At 42.7% G+C, this 26,128-nt stretch overlaps 1 protein-coding gene across 1 annotated transcript in view; it reads left to right on the top strand.

Annotated features, from left to right (window-relative positions):
- LBHD2 (LBH domain containing 2) overlaps positions 1–26,128 on the top strand; it is a 145,006-nt gene that overhangs the window by 78,743 nt on the left and 40,135 nt on the right. Inside the window, exons 2-3 of the mRNA XM_082242698.1 lie at positions 3,008–3,098; positions 21,744–21,924. Coding sequence (XP_082098824.1) covers positions 3,009–3,098; positions 21,744–21,924 — 271 coding nt within the window. The 5' untranslated portion in view covers position 3,008. The remainder of the gene's footprint in view (positions 1–3,007; positions 3,099–21,743; positions 21,925–26,128) is intronic.

Genomic DNA, 26,128 nt, shown 5'->3' with positions numbered 1-26,128 from the left:
TTCTAATAGGAGCGACACAAGTCGCTCCTGACTTAGAAAAAGGGTCCGGAGCTTCTTTGGGGCGACCAGGAGGCGACCGCCATAGACTTCAATGTTATGAAGTCCGTGGCGGCCGCTCCAAGGTCGCGGCGCGCTGCTCGCACCGCGACCTCGGAGGTCGCCCCTGGAAGTAGCGTCGCCTGCATGTGAACGGGGACTTAAAATAATTATTTTTACTATTTTGTAACATTTTTCTTTTGATAATAAAAATAAAATCAGGAGATATCTATAACCATTTATCACCAAATGAGAGGAGTCCGGGACAACTTGGGTTCTAACGATCACAGGATGATCACATTTAGCGTTAATCACAATATAGCGAGGCAAGTGGGCAACATAAGAACCTTAAACTTCAGAAGGGCAAACTTTCCCAAACTGTGGTCAATGATAGTGAAAATAAACTGGGACCAAATCCTAGGAACACTGACCAAGGAGGAAAAATGGGAATGCTTTAGGAACATATTAAACAAAAGCATCTCACAGTGCATTCAAAGGGGAAATACATTTAGAAGAGCCAAAGCCAAACCTGGCTGGCTAAATCGTAATGTGAAAAAACTTATTAGGGAAAAAAAATGGCGTTCAAGAAATATAAATCGGAGGGGACAGTATCGGCTTTTCAGCATTACAAGGAATCAAATAGGAAATGTAAATACGAAATCAGAAAGGCCAAAATTAACTTTGAGAGACAAATAGCGGAGGATAGCAAAAAGAACCCTACAAATTCTTTAAATACATTAACAGCAAAAGAGCGCAGACAGAGCATGTTGCACACATAATGAACGATGAGGAGAGGATGGTTACAGAGGACACAGAGAAGGCAGCTATGCTAAATGCTTTCTTCTCCTCAGTTTTTACACAGGAAAAGGAGGGGTGCACTGACCATGACTGTATGGGTAGCAGTACTTCACAGGACTTGCCGCTATGGCTAACAGAGTGTGAAATCAGGAAAAGGCTGGATAAAATTAAGACTAGTACATCGCCAGGCCTGGATGGCGTACATCCGAGAGTACTCGAAGAACTGAGTAAGGTTATATCTAGACCACTGTTCCTGATCTTTGCTGACAGTATTATGACAGGAAATGTACCAGGGGATTGGAGGAAAGCTAATGTGATACCTATATTTAAAAAAGGGCAGAGGCATGTCACAGGAAATTATAGGCCGGTCAGCCTGACATCGATAGTATGTAAACTTCTGGAGGGGATGATAAGGGACTATATCCAAGAGTTTGTCAAAGACAACAACATCATCAGCAGTAATCAGCACAGGTTTACAAAAGGGCATTCTTGTCAAACCAATCTATTAACATTCTACGAGGAGGTGAGCTGTGAGCTAGATAGGAGGAGACCTGTGGATGTGGTGTACCTGGACTTTGCTAAGGTGTTTGATACAGTCCCCCACAAACGCTTAATATATAAAATAAGGTATGCAGGCATCGACCACAAGGTCTGCTCTTGGATACAGAACTGGTTGAAGGGGCGTGTCCAAAGGGTGGCAATAAATAATGTATACTCAGACTGGACTGGGGTGGAAAGTGGGGTCCCCCAAGGCTCAGTCCTGGGACAAATCTTGTTCAATATATTTATAAATAGCATTGAGGACGGGATCAGTAGCTCAATATAAGTTTTTGCAGATGACACTAAATTGAGCAGGGCAATAACTTCACTTAGAGAGGCAGGAATTCTACAGAGTGACCTGAAAAAAATTGCAGTGGGCAACTACATGGCAAATTAGGTTTTATGTGGAGAAGTGTAAGGTTTTGCATTTGGGGACAAAAAACATAAAAGGGGGGGGGGACCTCTGGGGGAACAAAAAACGGAGAAAGATCTGGGAGTCTTAGTAGAAGATAGACTTAACAAAGGCATGCAATATCAAGCTGCAGCTGCCAAAGCCAGCAGAATATTGGCATGCATAAGTAAAGGGATGTTTTCCAGAGATAAAACTATAATCTTGCCACTTTATAAAACTCTGGTCCGACCGCATCTGGAGTATTCTGTCCAGTTCTGGTCGCCAGTCCTCAGAAGGGATGTGTTGGAGCTGGAAAGAGTCCAGAGAAGGGCAACTAAACTGATTAGGGGATTGGAGGACCTAAATTATGAAGAGCGCTTACAAGCACTTGATTTATTCTCTCTGGAGAAGAGACGCCAGAGAGGGGACATGATAGCAATTTACAGATACCTCAATGGTGATATCAACAAAGAAAAAAAAATATTCAGTTGCAAAGAATGTATGATGACACGAGGACATACAATGCGATTAGAGGAGAAGCGATTTAACCTCAGACTATGCAGGGGGGGTTCTTTACAGTAAGGGCTACAAGACTGTGGAATTCTCTACCACAAATGGTAGTTACTGCAGGGAATATGACTACTTTTAAAAGACACTTGGACGTGCATCTCAAGGATAAAAACATTCGGGGGTATGGGAAATTAATACGTCCACGCACACCAACACAGGTTGAACTGGATGGACTATTGTCTTTATTCAACCTTAACTACTATGTAACTATGTAACTATATGTAATTTGGTATAAAAAATGTGGTCTAATCCACCTGGATGCACAAAGTAGTTGTGATGATCTGTATGGTTTTACTAACACATGTCAAAGTTGCAAGGCATTATCCGACGATCTGCACTATTCGATAGAACACTGGCTTTCATTTGTAATACGCTGTGTTTATAGACTTTGTCATCTGTAGCCGTTGAGCGACCAGTTACCTCTAACTTGCTTCTTGCTCTACAAAGTTTCCAGATTTAGTAAGAAATCCGAGCAATGTAAGAATGTATGTAGTTGTTTTCTCTGTGTGATAAGAGCCCTGAAGCAAGGGAAGGCATCTCAGTGTAAGAGGAAGTATGTGCAGCGGTGGACCACTGCCGCAGGTTGCTGCTATTACCGTCAAAGTTCAGGGTGGAGCGATTGTCTTCTTTGGGCTTCTTGGAATAATAACTCATTTTTCTCTATCTCTGCAGAATGACAGAAGTGATCAATACATGTGAGCCAGCCCCGATGGAGGAGTTCACGCTTAGCGCTGCGGCGGGGGCTGAAGGACACGCCGTTCAGGTAGGTCACTTGTTCTGTTGTCAAGTCTTGTTAAAGAAAACCTGTCAAAGTTCAGTGCCAGGATACAAAGAAAATCAATGAATCCCTAAAGCTGGCCAGTAAGCTCTGTTAGGCCTCATTCACATTCGAGCTGCATTTTTACCTCCCTCCCAACTACTCCTCCTGTAAAGATGCAGCAGGGATTGGACCCCCCGTTGCTTTAAAGTAGTTGTAAACCACAGACACGAGATATGGATAAAGCATATCCTTCTATAGTGTGTACTTATCTCAAACAAAGCGGAGTTCCACTCATTTTTTAAACTTAGCCACATTGTAATGGGCACCCATAGTGGTGTAATGTTTGGCTTATATATGGTGAAATTACGTAAGTAAGTACCTTTTTCTCATTTATCTTCACCGCCATTTCTGGTCATGGCCACTTAGGCGACTACGTCATCAGCCTGGCCTGTTGAATCCTGGGAAATCTAAGTCATTGATCCCAGACGTTGTGAGATTTCCTGACCGGAACAAAGCATTCCCGCAGGGTCATTACTGCGCAGGCGCGAGATCCCTAGGTGCAAGCTGGGTAGCCAGCGGCACAAAATCCAGGAAATTAAGCCAGGCCGGCTTCAGCTGCCCACATCTTCGATAGCCGCTACCGGAATCGATGGAGAAAAGAGAAATCCTCATAAAGCAAGTCCTTATAATGTGCACATGGCCAGCTCTATCCATTGCAGTTATGGTGAATTAGAACGATCTCAATGATGTGATTAGGATAATTTTGGCTAGGAGACTGGAACTCCACTTTAAGAGCACTAAGTGCAATTTCTATCTGCTGCTTCCTTCCTCTGCTATCAGCATGAATCACTTCTGACAAGTCTTCCTTACACCAAGAGAAAAATGGTAACAGGGGAGGGATCTCCAGCAGAGTTACACCCATAAGACTAATATATACTGCTGATGAAAAAGCTATTTAGCAGTTTATATTTACTAAAATAACTGTATTTTCATGAAAGAAATAAAACAGGGCTAGCATCATATTAACATATATATAACAGTCCAAATAAAGTGATATAATCAATGAAATGTGCTCCAATCTTCTTAAAAGTGCTAAAGTGCTCCACATAAACTCACTCTGTGATGTTACACACACCCCCTTTAGTGTTCCTCCTTACCAGAAACAATGGACCCCCAGCTTTTCAGGAGGCTTGATTTTAAATAGGACTGATGGGTCACAAGGATCACAAGGATCAGATCAAGAACTCCCCAGTAGCCTCTAAAATGTTCCAGTAATCCTCAAGTGCAGAACAAAGAGAAGGAGCCAACAGTGAAGTACCGTAGGGTTGCAGTTTATTGGCGCAATAAAAACATACTTACAAAATGGTAGCAGTAAAACAGCATGTAAACAGCAATAAGATTCAGCGAACACCGTAACCACCATGCGTTCCATGGCAACTGGAAGTGACGTCGTTACAACACGAAACCGTAAAATACATAAACACGTTTCGTCCTCCCACAAGGCGTCATCCAGGACTTCATTTCCGGGCAGTACAAGCCTCTATTTATATCCCGAGATATACATAGGGAATAAGAATAGGACAAGAGGCTGCAGAGGAAGGAAGGGGGAAAAGAAAAAGAGAGACATAATGCAAGGTATTTTCAATTTAAGTGACGCAACAGATTAAATAAAAGTAATTTGGTCTTAAATTCACCCCAGCTAGGAACCTAAATAAATTCAATGTTTTTATTAATTTTAGGAAATTTATGAGGAAATTAAATATCAAAAGATATTTTCAGAAAAGCCATTTGTCACCGGAACAGGGTGATTCTGGTTACCAACAGACTGAGTTGAGAAATAATTCAATCATCAACCCGAAAAATACTAATAATCATTTCTCTGAAGTGTTCAGGGCTATGGTTGAACATGACCTTGAGAAACTAAAAATGAATCCCACAAGACGTAAGAGAGATATTGAAAAGGGTTTGGAGTCATTAGAAAAGAAAAAAACAGATTGTTATCAGAGCAGCGGACAAGGGGGGAGGGTTGGTGATTCTTAATAAATCAGACTATTTACCTGAATTAAATAGATTAGTGGGTGATAAAGAAACTTATGAGGAGCTGAAAGGAAACCCAACAAATAAATATAGGGCCAAACTTAAAACGACTGGTCAAAGAGGCTAGGAAAGAGGGAATTTTTAATAAAAAAGAGGCCAGATACTTAAGAGTACCTGTCATTTATCAATTGCCTAAGGTTCATAAGAATCCTCTTAAACCCCCCCAGGAGATCCACTGTAAGTGGAGTCGATTCTTTGTTTTCTAGATTGTTTTTTGCAGCCCCTGACAGAAAAATGTCCAGCCTATCTTAAGGATAGCAAAGATCTGATGGCATTACTACAAAAGATGGAGATAGACGGTAGATGTATATTTGTCAGCATCAATGTCAATTCCCTATACACTAACAATCAACAACAACATGCCATATAGGCAGTGTTGTAGGCCTTAAATTACACCAATATTAAAACAAAACAAAAAGAGTTCCTACTGAAATTGTGAGATTTGGCCATGAGCCACAACTTCTTCTGGCATGAGAAGAAATTCTTTAGACAGAAGAAAGGAGTGGCCATGGGTGCCAAATGTGCTCCATCAGTGGAAAACCTTTTCATGAGTCATTGGGAGAAGGAAGCCATATTTGAGAATAGCATACCCCAATTGAAAATTACAAAAGGTACATAGATGATATCATAGTGGTTTGGGGAGGATCACAGGAATCTTTTCTACAATTCCTTAGAGAAATTGGTAACAGTAGATATGGCATTTCACTTTCAGCAACTGTTGATTTAGAACATATAAATTTTTTGGACCTTGTAGTATACAAAGAGAATAATCAACTTCTAACCAAAACATTTTTTAAGGAAGTTGAATGGTTATATCCCTCTGGGGAGTTGCCACCACCCCAGATGGTTGAGAGCCGTTCCCTAAAAGCCAGATGATGAGAGTAAAGCAGAATTGTAATAAAAGGGATTATTATGATATACAGGCAAACGTTTTGGTGGAAAGGTTTTGTGAGAAAGACTGTAAGGTTAAAGATTTAGAGTAAGTTAAAAGAACAGTAGGTGATATGAATAGAGAGGACTTGTTTAAAAAGAAAGAAAAAAGATTTTGGAATTGCTTTTATGACAGACTTTACCCGACAATACAAACAGATAGAGAAAATTATCAAACATCAATGGCCGTTATTGTTAAAGGATGTAGAACTATGGAAATTTTGCCAGATAGATCACAGATTATTTATACTAAACTCCCAACATTACAATTGAAATGAGCTCATAATGTAGTTGATCCACCTAAAAATTATTTTCACCTTTTTGTGGGAGTTAGGCTTAGAGAACACGTGAATAACATTAAAAAGGGCTATAGACATCATAGCCTATCAAATAATTTCAGGCTCCATCATGGGAAAGATCCTGGTGTTTTGACTTTTTGTGGGATTGACAGGGTTGAGCCCCACTGGAGGGGATGAAATTTAAAAAGGGCCATTTCCCAAAACGAAACAGAATGGATCCTGTTTTGAACTGTATTGTAACTGTATTGTCTTCCCTCAAATTGTAAAGCGCTGTTTGTTTGTTTAGCCCCTCAAACTGTTGGGGCTATATAAATCCTGTATAATAATAATAATCTATCGTTTGGAGTCCTTTGGGGTTAAACATTGATTTAGATCTCAATTGTTTCATTTCTAATTGGTGAAAAAAAGTGATTTATTGTAAATCTATTTTAATTTCTTATTTTATTTTATTTTTCATCTTCCTTTTTTAATTTTTATTTCATTTTCTTTTCATTTTTATTTATTTTTTAAATTTTATTTTATATTTTATTTTATTTTAATTTATTTTTCATTTTTATTTTTATAACTATTTTTCATCTTTCAATTGTATTTTTCATAATAAATTTTATTCATATATATTTCTGTATGATTTGATGTACGGCTAGTTATTTGCAGTTGACATTGATTGTTTTTAGGGATTTATATTGTATTTTATTATGGTTTTTTTTTTTTTAATGATATGTAAGTGACATCGTTGAGACTATTTTAAGCAAGTGGATATATTGATATATATCTATTAATGGCATTTTGGACTCGCTTCCAATATGGCCTCCATGTCTTTTTGATTGGTCAATGGGGAAGAGGCGGCTCTTCTCGGGATATAAATAGAGGCTTGTACTGACCAGAAATGAGGCCCTTGATGATGCCCTGTGGGAGGGCGAAACGCGTTGATGTAATTTCCAGTTTCAAGTTGTACTGACGTCACATCCAGTTCTAATGGATCTCATGGTGGTTACGGCATTTGTGGAAGCTTATTGCTGTTTACATGCTGTTTTTCTGCTACCATTTTGTAAGTATGTTTTTTATTGTGCCAAAAAAATGCAGCCCTACAGTACTTCACTGTTGGCTCCTTCTCTTTGTTCCGCACTTGAGGATTACTGGAACATTTTAGAGGCTACTGGGGAGTTCTTGATCCGTTCCTTGTGACCCATCAGTCCTATTTAAATCAAGCCTGTTTGACTCCCAGACTGAAAAGCTGGGGGGGGCATTTTTTCTGGTGAGGAGGGACACAAAAGGGGGTGTGTGTCACATCACGGAATTAATTTATGTGGAGCACTTCAGCACTTTTAAGAAGATTGGAGCACAGGAGCACTTTCCATTGATTATATCACTTTATTTGGACTGTTATATCTATATATATGTTGATATGATGCTAGCTCTGTTTTTTTTCTTTCATGTTTACAAGTGAATCACGCTTGATGCACAGCTGCTGCTAATTATTCTCCTCTTTTTACTTTATTTTTACCATAGCGCGCGAGTATGTTCTGTGTACTGTGGGAGACCAGATATAGTGAATGCAGGCTCCTGGGTTTAGTAATACTTTAACATATTAAAGTCATTTCAAAAGAAATTTTTAGTATTTTAAAATCTGCGACTTTCATTGCAACTGATTTATTACAGGTATTTTACATGATGCCCACAATTTACAAATATAGTACATTCACATCAGTCCCTGTCCTCAAGGAGCTTACAATTTAAAGCAGAGTTTTTTTTTTTTTAACCTAAAAATACCCCTAGAATAGTCAGGGCTAGGGTATTTAAACAAGGATATGCTCTAAACTGTTCCCTGTTTAGTGTACCTGCAAGATGAATTACTTACCTTTTGAAGTTCTTGTCCAGTGCGGCCCTCTGCGGTATGGGCAGCTGAAGCCACGGTGTTCCTCTTCTTGGATTTCATGAGTCCCAGAATGCTATACCCTCATCACTTCCGGGGCAGGGGCGTCATCCCACAGCTCATTGTGCATGCACAGAAGCTGTTCTCCATTCATCGGCAGAGAAGGACGCGCCTGAACCGGAAGTGACAAGAGACACCGGTGCAGGCGCACTGACTCCTGGGATTGATGACACTCATCTCCCAGGAGTCAATGCAAAGGAGGAAATTATGTCGGCGGCCGCATAAGGAGGAAGTTGGAAGAAATGAAGTTATTTTTAATTAAAAATAAGGTGAGGGAACCAAAAAAAAAAATAGCCAAATCGAATTTAGAAAGGTATATAGCTATGCATGAAGTAAAGTTTAAAATTAGGTTGGAACTCCGCTTTAAGGTTCGTAACTTACATCCATACATAAAAATATTGAGGTAATTTAGACATGAGCCAATTAACTTACCAGCATGTCTTTTTGGAGTAATGTTGGAAACCCACATAAGCATAGGGAGAACATGCAAACTCCATGCAGGCAGTGGTTGGGATTCAAATCGATGACTTTACTGTTGCAAGTCAAAAGTGCTAATCATGTTATAAAGTGACAGTGCTCGGTCCCTGTCACGCTACTGACCAGTGTTTTCACCCTAAAACACGCATTCCTAATGAACAGTGCAAGTGGCCATGGTGAAGCAAATAGGGTTGATGCCATCATCAGGAAGCCCGTCCTGAGAAATACCATGCACCCTTCACTGCAGTGCATGTAGACAGGATTTGGCTGCCAGCAGGCTGAAGGACATCAGGTACACAGTCAGAGACTGCTCCGGTCCGGAAGTGGGAGGAGCAAGCAGCAGCGAGCAGCCGGAGGAGTGTGTGTAGAGGAGAGCGTGGAGGAGAGCCGGGTGACACGTGCGGGGGAGCCGCACTAGGTCACCAGAAGCCGGCGCGAGTGCAGGGGACAGAGAGACCGGAACAGAGAGCGGGACCGGGACGTGAAGGACCAGGACTGGAAGCCGCGGCCGTAGACGGCGGAGCAGCGGCTGCGGCGGTGAACGGACACCACACAGTATTGAGGAGGGAGGTTCACGGAAGCAGGGGAGGAGGAGCAGCGGCGACTGGTGAGTATCTCCCTGCAGCTGTGTGACGTGCTTTGGGGACCTGTGACTGACGGACTGACAGACCATCCTGTGACTGACTGACCATAGGGATCTGTGACTGACTGACCATAGGGATCTGTGACTGACTGACCTTGCTTGCGACCGTCAACGACTGACAAGACTGTTCTGCGACTGACAAGACTGTTCTGCGACTGACAAGACTGTTCTGCGACTGACAAGACTGTTCTGCGACCGACAAGACTGTTCTGCGACCGACAAGACTGTTCTGCGACCGACAAGACTGTTCTGCGACCGACAAGACCGTTCTGCGACCGACAAGACCGTTCTGCGACCGACAAGACCGTTCTGCGACTGACAAGACTTCTGCGACTGACAAGACTGTTCTGCGACTGACAAGACTGTTCTGCGACCGACAAGACTGTTCTGCGACCGACAAGACTGTTCTGCGACCGACAAGACTGTTCTGCGACCGACAAGACTGTTCTGCGACCGACAAGACTGTTCTGCGACCGACAAGACTGTTCTGCGACCGACAAGACTGTTCTGCGACCGACAAGACTGTTCTGCGACCGACAAGACCGTTCTGCGACCGACAAGACCGTTCTGCGACCGACAAGACCGTTCTGCGACTGACAAGACCGTTCTGCGACTGACAAGACTGTTCTGCGACTGACAAGACTGTTCTGCGACTGACAAGACTTCTGCGACTGACAAGACTGTTCTGCGACCGACCGTGAGTATTTTAGAGACTGGTGAGTATCTTAGCGACTAGTGAGCATTTTGCGACTGGTTAGCATCTTGCGAGGGTTAGCATCTTGCGACTGGTGAGTATATTTGCAACTGGTGTGTATCGGGTGAGTATCTTGCGACTGGTGAGATTCTTTGCGACTGGTGAGTATCTTTGCGACTGGTGAGTATCCTTGCGACTGGTGAGTATCTTTGCGACTGGTGAGTATCTTGTGTCTGTTGGATCTTTGCGACTGGTGAGTATCGTTGCGGTTAGTGAGTATCGTTGCGACTGGTGAGTATCTTTGCGTCTGTTGGATCTTTGCGACTGGTGAGTATCTTTGCGTCTGTTGGATCTTTGCGACTGGTGAGTATCTTAGCGACTGGTTAGTATATTAGCGACTGGTGAGTACCCCAGGTTTAGTACCAGGGAAGTTAGAGGTAGGGTAGGTAAGGAAGAGCAGGTCGTTAACATTATCCCCATAGAGTAGTGGGTAATAATGTCCGACAGGATTGCGGATGCCACTCAGTGCACTTCTTGCTGCATGTATGCGTTCCTTGATGAACCATTCGAGGGCGAATACTGCTGTGCAAGATGTGAGCAACTTGTTGCTCTGGTAGACCAGATCCTGGACCTACAGAACACAGTGGCAACACTGCGTGGCATCAACAACCTGGAAAGGAGCTTGGACATTACCTATCAGGCGCTGGTAGGGGCCAGCATAGAGGAGGGAGGAACAGAGGAGACGCAAGAAGCAGAGGTACGCAGCTGGGTGACTGTTAGGAAGGGTAGAGGGAGGAGAGCCAGGGAGGCCAATCCTGAGTTGGTACACCCTAACAAATCTGTCGAGTTGCAGGTTGAGGGGGATATCAGCTCAGGGGTGGCAGAGCTGGAGCATGCACCCTCCCCCAGCTGCCAGGGGAGGGACGGCTCCAGGAAGAAGGGGGGCCGTAACTCAGGAAAGGTTAGAAAGGTTGTGGTAGTGGGGGACTCAATTATCAAGAGGACAGAGAGGGAAATCTGTAAAAAAGATCTCGTGAACCGAACAGTTTGCTGTTTACCGGGCGCCCGAGTTCGGCACATCGCAGATCTGGCAGACAGATTGTTGGGCGGGGCTGGGGATGACCCAGCGGTCATGGTGCACGTGGGCACTAATGACAAAGTTAAAGGTAGGTGGAGGATCCTTAAGAACGATTTCAGGGACTTAGGTAATAGATTGAGGAAAAGGACCTCCAAGGTGGTTTTCTCTGAAATACTGCCTGTACCTCGAGCCACACAGGAGAGGCAGAAGGAGATTAGGGAACTTAACAAGTGGCTGAGGAATTGGTGTAGGAAGGAGGGGTTTGGGTTCCTGGAGAACTGGGCTGACTTCTCAGTCGGCTACCGGCTCTTTAGTAAGGATGGGCTGCACCTTAATGGGGACGGTACAGCTCTTTTGGGGAGAAAGATGGCCACCAAGTTGGAGGGGCTTTTAAACTAGGAGACGGGGGGGAGGGCTCAGAAGTAGAGTCAGTCAGGAGGAAGCAGAGGACTGAAGGCAGCTGTAGTGTCAGCAGCGACAGTAGGTCCACAAGGTCAATTGGCAGGTCTGTGCGGGAGAACCTCAGACCAAACAGGAATAAACATAACCGCCAATCACGTTTAACTTCCGTAAAACTAAGAGGTGTATATGCTAATGCCAGGAGCCTAGCTAATAAAATGGATGAGTTGGAAATGTTAGTACATGAGGAGGACATAGACCTTGTGGGAATAACAGAGACTTGGTTCGACCACTCACATGACTGGCTGGCCAATATCCAAGGGTATTCGGTGTACCGGAAGGACAGGGTAGGAAAAAGAGGGGGAGGGGTATGTCTCTATGTCAAGAACAATATAAAGGTGACAGAAAGGAGTGACATTACGGATGGGATGAGCATGGATTTAGAATCTGTGTGGGTTGAACTCCATAGGGAAGGAGAAAAGGGGAAAGTAATTGTGGGGGTTTGCTATAGGCCACCTAACCAAGGGGAGGAGGTAGAGCTGGAATTTTTAGCACTAATGGGTAAAGTGGCAAAATTGGGATCAGTCATCGTATTGGGGGACTTCAATTACCCCGACATTGACTGGGAAGAGGGGACTGCACACTCACAGAAGGCCCGCCTATTCACGGAAACCTTACTGGATAATTACATGTCACAGTTGGTGGATTCCCCCACCAGAGAAAACGCAGTCCTGGATCTATTGCTCACTAATGACCCAGACATAATCTCGGAGGTAGGAGTCCAGGACAACCTGGGCTCTAGCGATCACAGGATGATCACATTTAGTGTAAATAACAACATAACAAGACAAGTGGGGAACATAAGAACCCTAAACTTCAGAAGGGCAAACTTTCCAAAATTGTACTCAATGATGGAAAAGGTAAACTGGGACCAAACCCTGGGATCCCTGACCACAGAGGAAAAATGGGAATGCTTTAGGAACATATTAGGCAAAGGCATCTTGCAGAGCATTCCTATGGGAAATAAATTTAGAAGAGACAAAGCCAAACCTGGCTGGCTAAACTGTAGCGTCATAAAACTTATTAGGGGGAAAAAATTGGCCTTCAAGAAGTATAAATCAGAGGGCACAGTATCGGCTTTCGAGCAATACAAGGAGGCAAATAAGAAAAGTAAACAAGAAATCAAGATGGCTAAAATCAACTTTGAGAGACAAATAGCGGAGGATAGTAAAAAAAACCCAAAGAAATTCTTTAAATATATCAACAGCAAAAAAACTAAGGCAGAGCATATTGCACACATAATTAACAATGATGGGAGGATGGTTACAGAGGACACTGAAAAAGCAACCGTGCTAAATGCTTTTTTCTCGTCAGTCTTTACACAGGAAAAGGAGGGGTACACTGACCATGACTGTATGGTTAGTAGTAATAAACAGGACTTGCCACCATGGCTAACAGAGGGGGAAATCAGGGAAAGGCTGGATAAACTTAACACAAACAAATCACCAGGACCGGATGGCATACATCCGAGAGTACTCAAGGAACTCAGTAAAGTTATATCGAGACCACTGTTCCTGATCTTTGCTGACAGTATTAGGACAGGAGATGTACCAGGGGATTGGAAGAAAGCTAACGTGATTCCAATATTCAAAAAGGGCCAGAGGCATATCCCGGGAAATTATAGGCCTGTCAGTTTGACATCAGTAGTATGTAAACTTCTGGAGGGGATGATAAGGGACTATATTGTAGAGTTTGCTAAGGACAACAACATCATCAGCAGTAATCAGCACGGGTTTACAAATGGGCGTTCTTGTCAAACCAATCTCCTTACATTCTACGAGGAGGTGAGCTGTGAGCTAGATAGGGGCAGACCAGTAGATGTGGTGTACTTAGATTTCGCTAAGGCGTTTGATACAGTTCCCCACAAGCGCTTAATTTATAAAATAAGGTCTGCAGGTATCGATAGCAGGGTTTGCTCTTGGATACGGAACTGGCTAAAAAGGCGGGTCCAAAGGGTAGTAATAAACAGCGCATACTCAGACTGCTCTGAGGTGGTAAGCGGGGTCCCCCAAGGCTCAGTCCTGGGACCAACCTTGTTCAATTTATTCATAAACAACATTGAGGTCGGGATCAGTAGTTCGATATCAGTTTTTGCAGATGACACAAAATTGGGCAGGGCAATAACTTCACAACATGAAGCAGATATCCTGCAGAATGACCTGGACAAAATAACAGAGTGGGCAACGACATGGCAAATGAGGTTTAACGTGGAGAAGTGTAAGGTTTTGCACTTGGGGACTAAAAACATAAAATCACTATACACGTTAGGAGGGGAGCCCTTGGGGGAATCAAAAATGGAGAAGGATCTGGGAGTATTGGTTGATGATAGATTAGGAAACAGCATGCAATGTCAAGCGGCAGCTTCCAAAGCCAACAGAATATTAGCATGCATAAAGAAAGGGATGCATTCCAGAGATAAGACTATAATCCTTCCACTTTATAAAACTCTGGTCCGACCGCATCTGGAGTATTCCGTCCAGTTCTGGTCGCCAGTCCTCAGGAGGGATGTGTTGGAGCTGGAGAGAGTCCAGAGAAGGGCAACTAAACTAATTAGGGGATTGGAGGACCTTGACTATGAAGAGCGTCTACAATCGCTCGATTTATTCTCCCTGGAGAAGAGACGTCTGAGGGGGGACATGATAGCAATTTATAAATATCTTAATGGGGATCCCAGCTTAGAAAAAAAGCTGTTCATTCGAAGGGATTGCATGAGGACTCGAGGGCATACAATGCGATTAGAGGAGAAGCGTTTTAACCTCAGGCAACGCGGGGGGTTCTTTACTGTTAGGGCAACAAGATTGTGGAATTCTCTACCACAAGAGGTGGTTTCTGCGGGTAGTATGGTGGCTTTCAAAAGACTCTTAGACTTACATCTCAAGGATCAGAACATTCAGGGGTATGGGAGATGATTACAGCCACACATGCCTACACAGGTTGAACTGGATGGACTATTGTCTTTATTCAACCTCACCTACTATGTAACTATGTAACTATGTAACATTGAGATAAAAAAAAGTGAAAACAGTATTTTATCAAAAAATGACAATAAACTGGCCTCAGGCCCCTTACCAGACAGAGGCTACAAGCATTACTGACTCCTTTAGGCCTCTTTCGCATTGGGCAGCCAGGGGGCAGTAAAAACAGTGGTTGAATAGCCCACCTACTATACAGCAGCTGGAGAAGGCTGTTCAATGATACGATTGCATTGCTTTGTCAAACTCACCCATTCAAGTTAATGGGTCTGCAACCTTCAGCAAATGCTTTGCTCATGGTCCCACTGAGAATGGCCATTCAGCAAAAAAACAAACAAACAGGCATTCGTCATTGCCTCCTGAATGCCCGACAGCAGCTACTTAGATGCATTCTGAAAAGCAATCTATAGCAAAGCAAGTGTGAACCTAGCCTTATTGAGGCCCAGCATGATATGATATTCCTAATCTTCTACTCAAACAGAAGGTTTAAAGCAGTCTTTCTCAGTTTTATTATCCCACAGGAACCCATGAAGTAAATATCTTGACTCAGGGAACCCCTGCTAAGATGAATCCATTGGGGGGTCATTAGAAAAAAAGCCCCCTAAACTGGTGGCCAGTGAAAATAAAGTCCCCCTTACAGTGCTGGTTAGAATGCCACCATTACATTAAGCTTTAAAGATATTTGGTATTATGATGTGATATGATACTGGCTCTGCTATGTAGTGATAGACCTAGATCTATGATGGCACCACCAGATAGGAGGTCAATCAGCCACAGCTCAAGGAACCACTAGCAACCTCTGGAGGGACCCTGGTTGAGAATGGCTGGTGTAGACATTCAGTTTTTAGACAATGTGTGAATGCTCGCCCCTTCACACCTAAATCTAATTTCCCTGAGTCATACAGCTCAAGGGGTGTTTATTTCAAGCCTTGGACTTTTGAAGTTTGGTGAAAAAGTATGTTTATTATGTTACAATGTATGACTGGTCCTACTTGTTTATTCTGTGCTTATTTTTGCCCACTGTGCAACACTAAGCTATTTATATTTATATTTACTAAAATAATTGTATTTTCATGAAAAAAAAAATAAAACTAGCTAGCATCATATTAACATATATATAAAAGTCCAAATAAAGTGATATAATCAATGAAATGTGCTCCAATCTTCTTAAAAGTGCTAAAGTGCTCCACATAAATTCACTTTAAATAGGACTGATGGGTCACAAGGATCAGATCAAGAACTCCCCAGTAGCCTCTAAAATGTTCCAGTAATCCTCAAGTGCGGAACAAAGAGAAGGAGCCAACAGTGAAGTACCATAGGGTTGCAGTTTATTGGCGCAATAAAAACATACTTACAAAATGGTAGCAGTAAAACAGCATGTAAACAGCAATAAGTTTCAGCGAACACCATAACCACCATGCGTTCCATGGCAACTGGAAGTGACGTTGTTACAACACGAAACCGTAAAATACATAAACACGTTTCGTCCTCCCACAGGGCGTCATCCAGGACCTCATTTCCGGTCAGTACAAGCCTCTATTTATATCCCGAGATATACATAGGGAATAAGAATAGGACAAGAGGCTGCAGAGGAAGGAAGGGGGAAAAGAAAAAGAGAGACATAATGCAAGGTATTTTCAATTTAAGTGACGCAACAGATGAAATAAAAGTAGGTCTTAAATTCACCCCAGCTAGGAACCTAAATAAATTCAATGTTTTTATTAATTATCAGAAATTTATGAGGAAATTAAATATCAAAAAATATTTTCACAAAAGCCATGTGTCACCGGAACAGGATGATTCTGGTTACCAACAGACTGAATTGAGAAATAATTCAAACTTCAACCAGAAAAATACTAATAATCATTTCTCTGAAGTGTTCAGGGCTATGGTTGAACATGACCTTGAGAAACTAAAAATGAATCCCACAAGATGTAAGAGAGATATTAAAAAGGGATTGGAGTCATTAGAAAAGAAAAAAACAGATTGTTATCAGAGGAGCGGACAAGGGGGAGGGTTAGTGATTCTCAATAAATCAGACTATTTCGATGAATTAAATAGATTAGTGGGTGATAAAGAAACCTACGAGGAGCTGAAAGGAAACCCAATAAATAAATATAGGGCCAAACTTAAACGATTGGTCAAAGAGGCTCGGAAAGAGGGAATTTTGAATAAAAAAGAGGCCAGATACTTAATACCGGATACACCAAGAGTACCTGTCATTTATCAATTGCCTAAGGTTCATAAGAAACCAGAAGTGACGAGGGACGCAGGTGCAGGCGCACTGACTCCTGGGATGGATGACACTCATCTCCCAGGAGTCAATGCAAAGGAGGAAATGACGTCGGCGGCCGTGGCCACATAAGGAGGAAGTTGGAAGAAATGAAGTTATTTTTAATTTAAAATATGGTAAGGGAACCAAAAAAATAAAATAAAAAGTAGCCAAATCGAATTTAGAAAGGTATATACAGTAGCTATGCATGAAGTACAACACCCCAAACACCCCAAACTTTTACCTCAAGCACATCCTATCGAAGATATTCTCTGTTGCTTTGGATTTAAAAGTAATCTCACACAATCTTCACAGTTTAAATTCCCAATGGAATCGGAGGAAGGCCATTCTGGAGCATGGAAAGAAAAAAACTGGTGTAATCAAGAGACAAACTTCACAAAATCATATACTCCTACATACTTTGATAAATCTTACTTCAGAATATACCTTACCACAGCAGATACTTTAACTATGGGAATTGCTCTTCTCTTTAGAAATACACTTTCAATTACTACAACAAAGTTGGTGAGAGAACCTGGAAGTAGATTATTGGGATCATTGGAAGTAGATATTAGTGGGCTCACTGGAAGTAGATATTAGTGGGCTCATTGTTAAGATCCACAATTGTGTTGGCCAATGTCTATGCCCCAAATGTAATCAAACTAAAATAGAGAACTCAGATCATCAAATTATTTGAGCTAGAGACCTCAAAGTGTATTCCAGTCCAATGAGGACCACTCCTCTTCATCAGTTGCATCAATCCAACAATCCCCAACTTTATAGAAAACCATAAAAACCCATTTACAGCACCTACAATAAGGTGATTCTTGGTGCCAGGTAAATCCTCACTCTAAGGTAGCCATTCTCAACGAAGGTCAATCAAGAGGTTGCCAGGGGTTCCTCGAGCTGTAGCTGATTGACCTCTAATTTGATGATGCATGCATAGTTCCAGGGCCAACACCAGCAGCATGACACCAATGAAACAGCTCCATCTAAGCATAGTATAAAAAAAACAATTTTATTTCCACTAGTAAGCAACTAACAAGAAACAGCAAGGAGAGCGCTCAACTAGCTACAAGCACCGCTGTCTGGTTTTAGTCCGATCCCGCTGACTGAACCCTAAAAGGCTGTCCAGGGCTGTGGTGGTGGCTCCTAGCACTACTTGGGCTGCTTGGGTCCACTGGGCGGGCTGAGATGGTGTCACAGGAAGTGTTGGGGCGTGGCATGTGTTCAGGCCTGAATTAGGAGCATGCTACACTTAGATGGTGTTGTTTTCCTTCTTCCATTTAGCATTTAAACAAAGTATCTCCTAGCTCTTGATGAATCAGCTGCCACTGAGTCAAACTTTTTGGGAACTTTTGGATTCATTGGACTTTAAGGACTTTATTACACCTGCCATTATTCTTTGCTTACCTGGATGACTTCATCTCAGTGCGCCAAAACACCTTATTTGGTTTTTTGCATGACACCAATGATCCTTAGCTATCTGTAAGTGTGGCATTTTGACCACCACTGTAGAAGGGACATTCTTCCTACCAACCACCAATATGTGGGGAATTTTTCCAACTGATCTCTGATGAGTTGAATTTATTGGACCTGAAAATGACTTCAAGAATTCATCAAGGTTAAAAAGGCTGCTCTAAGGCATACATTCCATCTGGCAGCCCATCACTCATGTATTGACTGCAACCATCTCAGCTCATCACTGTAATAGCTTAAATGATTCTCAAATTCATCCATGCACCTAGTCTAGTCATAAAATGGTTTTAAGCTGATCTCTCTTCTCCCTTAACCCATAAGAAACAATTTCTCTGGAGGTTAAATGATGCTCTGTTTACCCAACCATCATTTGTAAGCTCCATTCAAAGCAAACATTAAAAATAGTTTACTATCAATGATATGGAAAATACCTCCAAAGAAAATCTTTGGCACACGCACAAACTTATTTTTGTGTGTGTGCCAAAGATTTTCTTAGGAGGTATTTTCCATATTATTGATAACATGAGGGGAAAAAATATATTGCAGTCACTACAAAAAACGACAACGGCACCATGACCACCTACAGAAGAAAATATCTGGATTAACTACCACCGATAAGACATCACCCTCCTCATCCACATGGGCTCAATTCCTAATTGCCATACAAGCTCTAAACCAGGCATGTCCAACCTGCGGCCCAGTACCGCAGGCAATGCGGTCCACTGCCCCCTGACAATTTATTTCTAATTTTTTGCTGGGGAGGAAGGAAGTCTGGTCGGGGGCACGGCCACAGCGGCTTCCAACTAACTGTAGGCAGAGGATGCCTCGGAAGGGATCATCCTCTAGTTGTGTTAAATTAGTGCTGGGGGGGGGGGGGTGTCAGCACGGCAAAAGCACGGCGGTGTTTTATTACTTATATACCTTAACTATAGTATATATTTTATATGTGGCCCGAGAAAATTTCTCTACACTCAATGTGGCCCAGAGAAGCCAAAAGGTTGGACACCCATGCTCTAAACCATGGGTGTCCAACCTTTTGGCTTCTCTGGGCCACATTGAGTACAGAGAAATTTTCTCGGCCGCATATAAAATATATACTATAGTTGAGGTACATAAGTAATAAAATGCCGTCGCGTCCTTCCGCACTGACGCCCCCCCCCCCCCAGCACTAATTTAACACAACTAGAGGATGATCCCTTTCGAGGCAGCCTCTGTCTACAGTTAATTGGAAGCCACTGTGGCCGTGCCCCCGACCCGCCTTCCTTCCTCCCTAGCAAAAAAAAAAAAAATTGTCAGGGTGCAGTGGGCCGCTTTGCCTGCGGTTCTGGGCCGCATGTGGCCCCCGGGCCGCAGGTTTGACATGCCTGCTCTAAACCTTCTGCAATCACAAGCAGCAGAACAAACTTTAGGATGACCGAGGGCAAAATTTTACTAGAACTGCAACAAAGCAAGGTACTGCTAAAAGCAAAGTATGCAAGAAAGCTATCTAGTTCTCTTAAAAGCTCTTCTGTCCACCAGACAGTTCTCAAGGCCAACCTACTGCTAACTCTGACCACAGTTTACAAATTCGTATTTCTGTAAACATCTTTTTAAGCCCTCAAGCCTTTATAAACCTTCAAACATTTAAATAGGCTACAAACTGCCCTTTCCAAAGCCAGGAACAACCCAACTGGATAACCTAAATGTGGAAATCATAACCAAAGAAATTACCATAGGCCAAACATTTCTTAAAGGTGCTGTAAACTGCGGCAATAAAAAAAAAAAAAAAAAATAACCAACATTCCTCATTTAAGCAAGTGCATAATGTGCTTGTATGAATCCCTTCAGCGGCACGCTGTCACCGCTGACAGGGCTTCCTTCTTCCGCCGGTCTTCCTTCCGGCTTTGCGGCCCCTGTGAAAATACAAAGCCTCTGCTTGTATTTCACACTGGAAAAAATACCATTGTAGATCTGGTTCACTTTTGGCCTTTTCACATTGTTGCCAGTCAAGCCCTGATAAAGAGGGCGCTTGGACCACCAAAATGTGATTGCTATTTTTTTGGATTGTACCCCTGACTAAGGAATACAATTTGTATCTGGATCTCCTAGCAGTGGTGTGGCACTTCACTTTCCATTCTCGCTACATTACAAGCCAAGGAGAATGTGGAGATCCTCAGAAGTGTAGAAGCCGCCTGCCCAGGAACCAGATCACGTCAATACCTTAACCAGTCTCCGACCGCCCGCCACCTTTTTACTGCGGCAGTGCGGCTCTCCTGCGCGAACCGACGTAGACCTACATCGGTCGCGTGCCTGCCCCCACTCGGCAGCGGGGATGTCACATGATAAGGACTTATAGGCATATATCATGGGATTGCCAAGTGGCCTCCGCTTTCTTTATGGCAATTCAGGGTCTGGTGTCGGATCTCTTTGGATGCAGGTAACACCTGCCAGGTTAGACAATATTACTGAATGCATATGAGGTGGGGCTTTCTCCCCTCAAAAAAAAACTCATAATAATAATGGCAGCAACCAAGTGGACCATTACAAAACAGTGGTGCAAACCTGATTTGCTCATCAACATGGTATATAATAAGTTATAAAACATCAACAGTATATTAAATAACGCATCTATGGTACATTGTAAACTTTCTGGGACAGGGTCGCCCAGTGCCTAAGACTAAGCAATAGTAATTGCGGAACTGCACCACTCCCAGTCGCTTAGGCATGATGTAGATGGGTGTGCCGCCCTGTGTGCTCTGGTGCACCTGTTCTCCTCTCCCTGTGCTCTGGATGACCATAGTTGGCATGGAGGGTGCAATGCCATTTACCTATATTTTAGCAGCTGGGCGTGAGTTGTCATTTGGGCTTCATGGTGTGTTTTTCATGTTGACTGTGGATAGTTGGGGTGAGATTGAGTGTGGTGGGACAGCAGTACTTGTCAGAGCAGACAGAAAGCTGCAGCCCAGTAGAAGGGAGGCCATGGTCCACTAAATGCCACCACTGACCTGGAATGTGCATGCTTGCAATGCGATACCCCCAACATGAGGCAGCTGCTTCTGGGATCAAACTTCTTGTTTGAGCTGACACTGCTGCCACCACCGCACCAAGATCCCAAGCAGTGTTGTCAATCCTAGTGGGCTACAGAACACCACCCTGCTAAGTTATAGAGATGAGGAGAAGGTGAGATGTTACATAGCCCAGCAGGGGAGAACTGGGGGATTTCAGTCTACCAGAGACAGAGTTGTCAGCTCAAGCAGGAAGTTATGTCTGTTTCTGATGTTTTATGTGCTTTATCAATAACTTCTACAGCCTCATTAAGTCATTTTCTCTCTACAGATCTTTCCAGACTCACATGATAAACACCCTAAGTTGACCAAGAGGTTACCGTCGATCGTGGTGGAGCCCACGGAGTCAGGAGACGTGGAGAGCGGAGAGTTACGTTGGCCACCAGAGGACATCTCACCAACAGACGACAAAAGAGAGGCAAAGCTCTGCCAAGGATATTCATATGTGGAAGGTATGACCTAAGGTTGTTGTTTTGGGTCTAGGAGTCTGTGGCCTCCTGGATTTCGGCACTCCAAGCCAGCCATTCTCAAACAGGGTTCAGTGGAAGCCTAGGTTTCCTCTAGAGATTGCTACGGGCTATGAGCGGATTAACCTCCCTTTTATTGGTTGTTGTATAGGTCTCAGGCCAATGCCACTTGAAAGAGTCAGCGGTATTGCATCAATGATCTTTTTAGCTGTCTGTAAGGATGGAATTCTGACCACCACTGTAATGGGGGCTGTAATGGGGGCTGTATTCCCACAAACTATGAATGTATTGAACATTCTTCCCACTTACCCTCAATAAATTAATTTTAGCAGGGGTTCTCTGGACTTTAAAATTATTTCAAGGGTTCCTTGGGGGTAATAAGGTTGAGAAAGACTGCTCTAAACTAATCTGCCAGCAGTCACTTCTCTTGCTCTTGCCAATTCCATAGGAAAGTGTATTGGCACGAAACTAGTTAAGATTTGTCTTTTGATCTTTGGCTCTTTTTAATGGAGAAAAAAAAACTGTGTTAAGAAAATGCCTGTTCCTAGGAGCAATGCACTTTATACATAGGTTCTTGAAGGACACGTTTGCAAGCAGGACATTGTGAATTGCTGGTTTCACCAAATTTCCATGGGCTTTGGACTGTCCAACCCCTAACTTAGGTTATGTGCTGTTGCTGTTTTTGATTCACCAAAATATACCATGAGTTAGAACACACAAGAGTAATTTGACATTGTTTCCGTGAATTACAGTTTTCTTAAATGGGGGCCAATGGCTTAAAAACTCCCAGTTTGGTGGCAGAGGCAACTTGGAAGGATATGACTCAAGCAGTTATTTGTTGTGTTTGATAAATAGCTTTATTAGACACCAATGTAATGTGTTTTTTGGCTACTCTACACTTCTTCAAACATATGACTTCTTCTGGCTAATTGGGGAACTGAAGAAAGTGCAGAGAAGGGCAACCAAACTGATAAGAGGCATGGAGGAGCTCAGCTATGAGGAAAGATCAGAGGAAATTAATGTATTCTCTCTTGAGAAGAGAAGATAAAGGGGGATATTCAACATAAATACATGGGGGATCCATATAGTGAACTTGTTGGTGAGTTATTCACTTTAACCTCCCTGGCGGTCTGATTATGTCCGATTTTTTGTGCTAAAAGTGGTACATTGTTTTGCATGGAAATATGTTGTTTTATATTTTAGGCCTGTAATTCTTAGGAATAACTCACTTAAATCTGTCCAAACAAGAGTCCAGTCGACATCCCGGGTATGATAAAGTTTGAAACACTAAATCATAAATTATAATATAATAATATATTATATTAATAATATAATAATACATCTTATTCAATAATATAATCAAACCAAAAACACTGAAATGTGTACAAACAAGGGGTGCGATATTACTAGTCACTGTAATAAAGTTTTAGTAAACACCTTGGGTATGAAATATTTTGAAACATGGGACTGCACAAAGTCCGACGTCACAATCGGGATAATAGAATCTGATTTCTTTTCTTATTTTCCTTCCACTCTCATCTCTCTTCGAGCAACAGACCACACACATCCTTGTATTTGCTGACTTTTTCTCAGTTGGTGGGATGTAGTCCATGAAGTGACGACCAGTCAGGCGTTCCGGGGTTGACAACGCCAACAGCACGACGTCCAGATCTGTTCACAGCCATTGATGGTGCTTGGGGACTCAGAAAGATTAGTTCAGCAACTTAAAGTCCGCATGAATCACAGACTTGTCACTCTTTTTTTTTTTGAGCAGAATGTATGCATTCCACAAGCATTGCTCAAGAAGATGTCTGAAGATCTTCTAATAGTATTTTTTTTTGCTGCTTCCTCATAGCTGGGTAGAATGTCATTGCTTGGCCGGCTCTGTTGACCCCTTCCAATGGCGTTGTTGTAGTCTATCACTGCTTGTGGCTTCATGACATCTTTCCCACCTTTCATGCGTACTATAACAGTGGAGGTGTTATGCACTGTACTCATTAGGCACACATATTTCTTTTCCCGCCATCGCAGTGCCATCATTTTGCCTTTCTGCCAGGCAACCATTTCTCTTGTCTTGAGTTTCTTTTTGCCAAACATTGGCGGCATGTTGCGCCGGTTAGCCCCTACGGTTCCATAGGCATCGGTTTTGTTGTGCGGTATAACCTCATAAAGTTCAGGAGATGTATAAAAATTGGCCGTTGTTACACAATAGCCCTGATTTAGCAATGGCTCAATTAGTGAAAAAACAGAAGATGTTGTCATTCCAAAAGTTATTGTATTTTTCATCAAATTTTGTTCCTTTTCCAGTGTATATCAATGAATTCCAATTGTAGCCAGTTGACAATTCGCAAAGCATGTAGGATTTTACACCAAATCGTGCCCTCTTTGATGCAATGTATTGCACCCAGCTGAGCCTTCCCTTGTAGGCCATTAGACTTTCATCTATGCCAGTAATGGCGAACCTTGGCATCCCAGATGTTTTGGAACTACATTTCCCATGATGCTCATGCACTCTACAGTATAGTTAAGCATCATGGGAAATGTAGTTCCAAAACATCTGGGGTGCCAAGGTTCGCCATCCCTGATCTATGCTGATGTCTCTTTCTGGCACATCGCTCCGTTGGAAATTCTGAAGAATCATTTGATATACTTCCCAAATTTTTTTTTAGTTTTGGTGCAGGATGAGTAGTTTCATCAAATTCTTCATTATTTTCAAAGTGGTGATATTTCATTATGAGGGAAAATCTTTATTCTGACATGACCGTGCCAAAGAATGGAGTGGCAAGTAATGTATTGGTTGTCCAATATCACTTCTGCAGGGGTTTCCCCACCACTCCCTGAAGAATTATTAGGCCCAGAAATTTCCAAATGTCATCTTTAGTCACTGGTTCCCACTTTCTGCATCTTGCAAACCTCCAATGCGTAACTCATTGTTGCTCTTTGTACCGGTTGGTCTTGGTAACTGTAAATGGGAATCTTGGGAGCGCTGCTTGATCCGTACCACATTCAGTAGAGCACCAAGGCCGCACATTGCTGAGCTCAGTCGTAGAATTGTCACTTTCATCACTTTTTGTACCTGATGACGAATTTTCCCTCTAATTGCTATCGCTCAGTTCTTCAAGTAACTCTGTTTCACTGTCGCTGTTTTCCAGTTCATCTAAAAGCACTTTTGCGTAAAAAGAACGCTTTTTGGACGCCATGGTCGTTCTCAATTTTCCAGGCACAAAGAACTGGAAAATGCACCAGATGAAATCCTGTGGTGAAATGGCATGATACAGTGTAATCAGTTAGGATCACAACTTTGTATCATGTCATTTGTTTTATTTACATTTTTTAAATTGCCGCCGGTTTCACTCCCCTGCGTCGTGGCGCTCACAGGGAAGGGAATCAGAAGACAGGTGCTGGCATTGGCCGAGCACACATCGGGAGGACAGTGTGAGGATGCCTGGTGGACAGGGAGAGGACGGTGGAGAATCGCAGGGGAAGGTGAGCTTTATTGTGGGGTATTCCCGAGTGTGGCTCGGGGTTACTGCTTTTGGTACTCTATATTAACCCCGAGCCACATTTGGGAATACTGCTAGGGAGGTTAAGGTCATCACAGAGGACAAGGGGGCACTCTTTACGTCTTGAGGAAAAGGGATTTCAGCTACAAAGGCGGAAAGGTTTCTTCACAGTAAGAGCCGTTAAAATGTGGAATTAATTTTTCTTAATTTTATTTCTTTCAGCAGCTTAGTACAAATAGATGCCCCCCTACTTATTCTTATGTGGTAGTGCAGTGTTAAGTTTTTACATCAAATTTCAATTTAGTTTTAGTCATAGTCTTCTGACCAAAATGCCATTTTTAGGTTTAGTCAATTAAAACAGTGTTAATTTAGTCGACGAAAATAATTTAGACTAAATTAACACTGCTTAACGGTTGGTACAAAGCATTCAGGCCAAAGTCATCAAACGCAATAAATAATCACATCCTTTCCTACAACTCAGGAGCCTTTTCGCCTGATGGGCTTTTTTCATGCCATTGGCTACCAGCACCCTTCCATTTTCAAGCTTGGATATGGGTACACCCTGGGCATTCGAGTGCGTCCATCTCCCTACAAAGAATTGCATAGGGACTGAAAGTATTCCCCACACATGAGCATATCAGGTGGCACACACCCGGTTTATGGTGTGTCTCAGAACATTACCAAAA

The sequence above is a fragment of the Pelophylax lessonae genome, assembly GCF_965119305.1.
Source record: "Pelophylax lessonae genome assembly, chromosome: 13".
NCBI classification, from domain to species: domain Eukaryota; kingdom Metazoa; phylum Chordata; class Amphibia; order Anura; family Ranidae; genus Pelophylax; species Pelophylax lessonae.
Note: the sequence above shows the minus strand (reverse complement) of the source record. Positions and strands in the feature narration are given on the sequence as shown.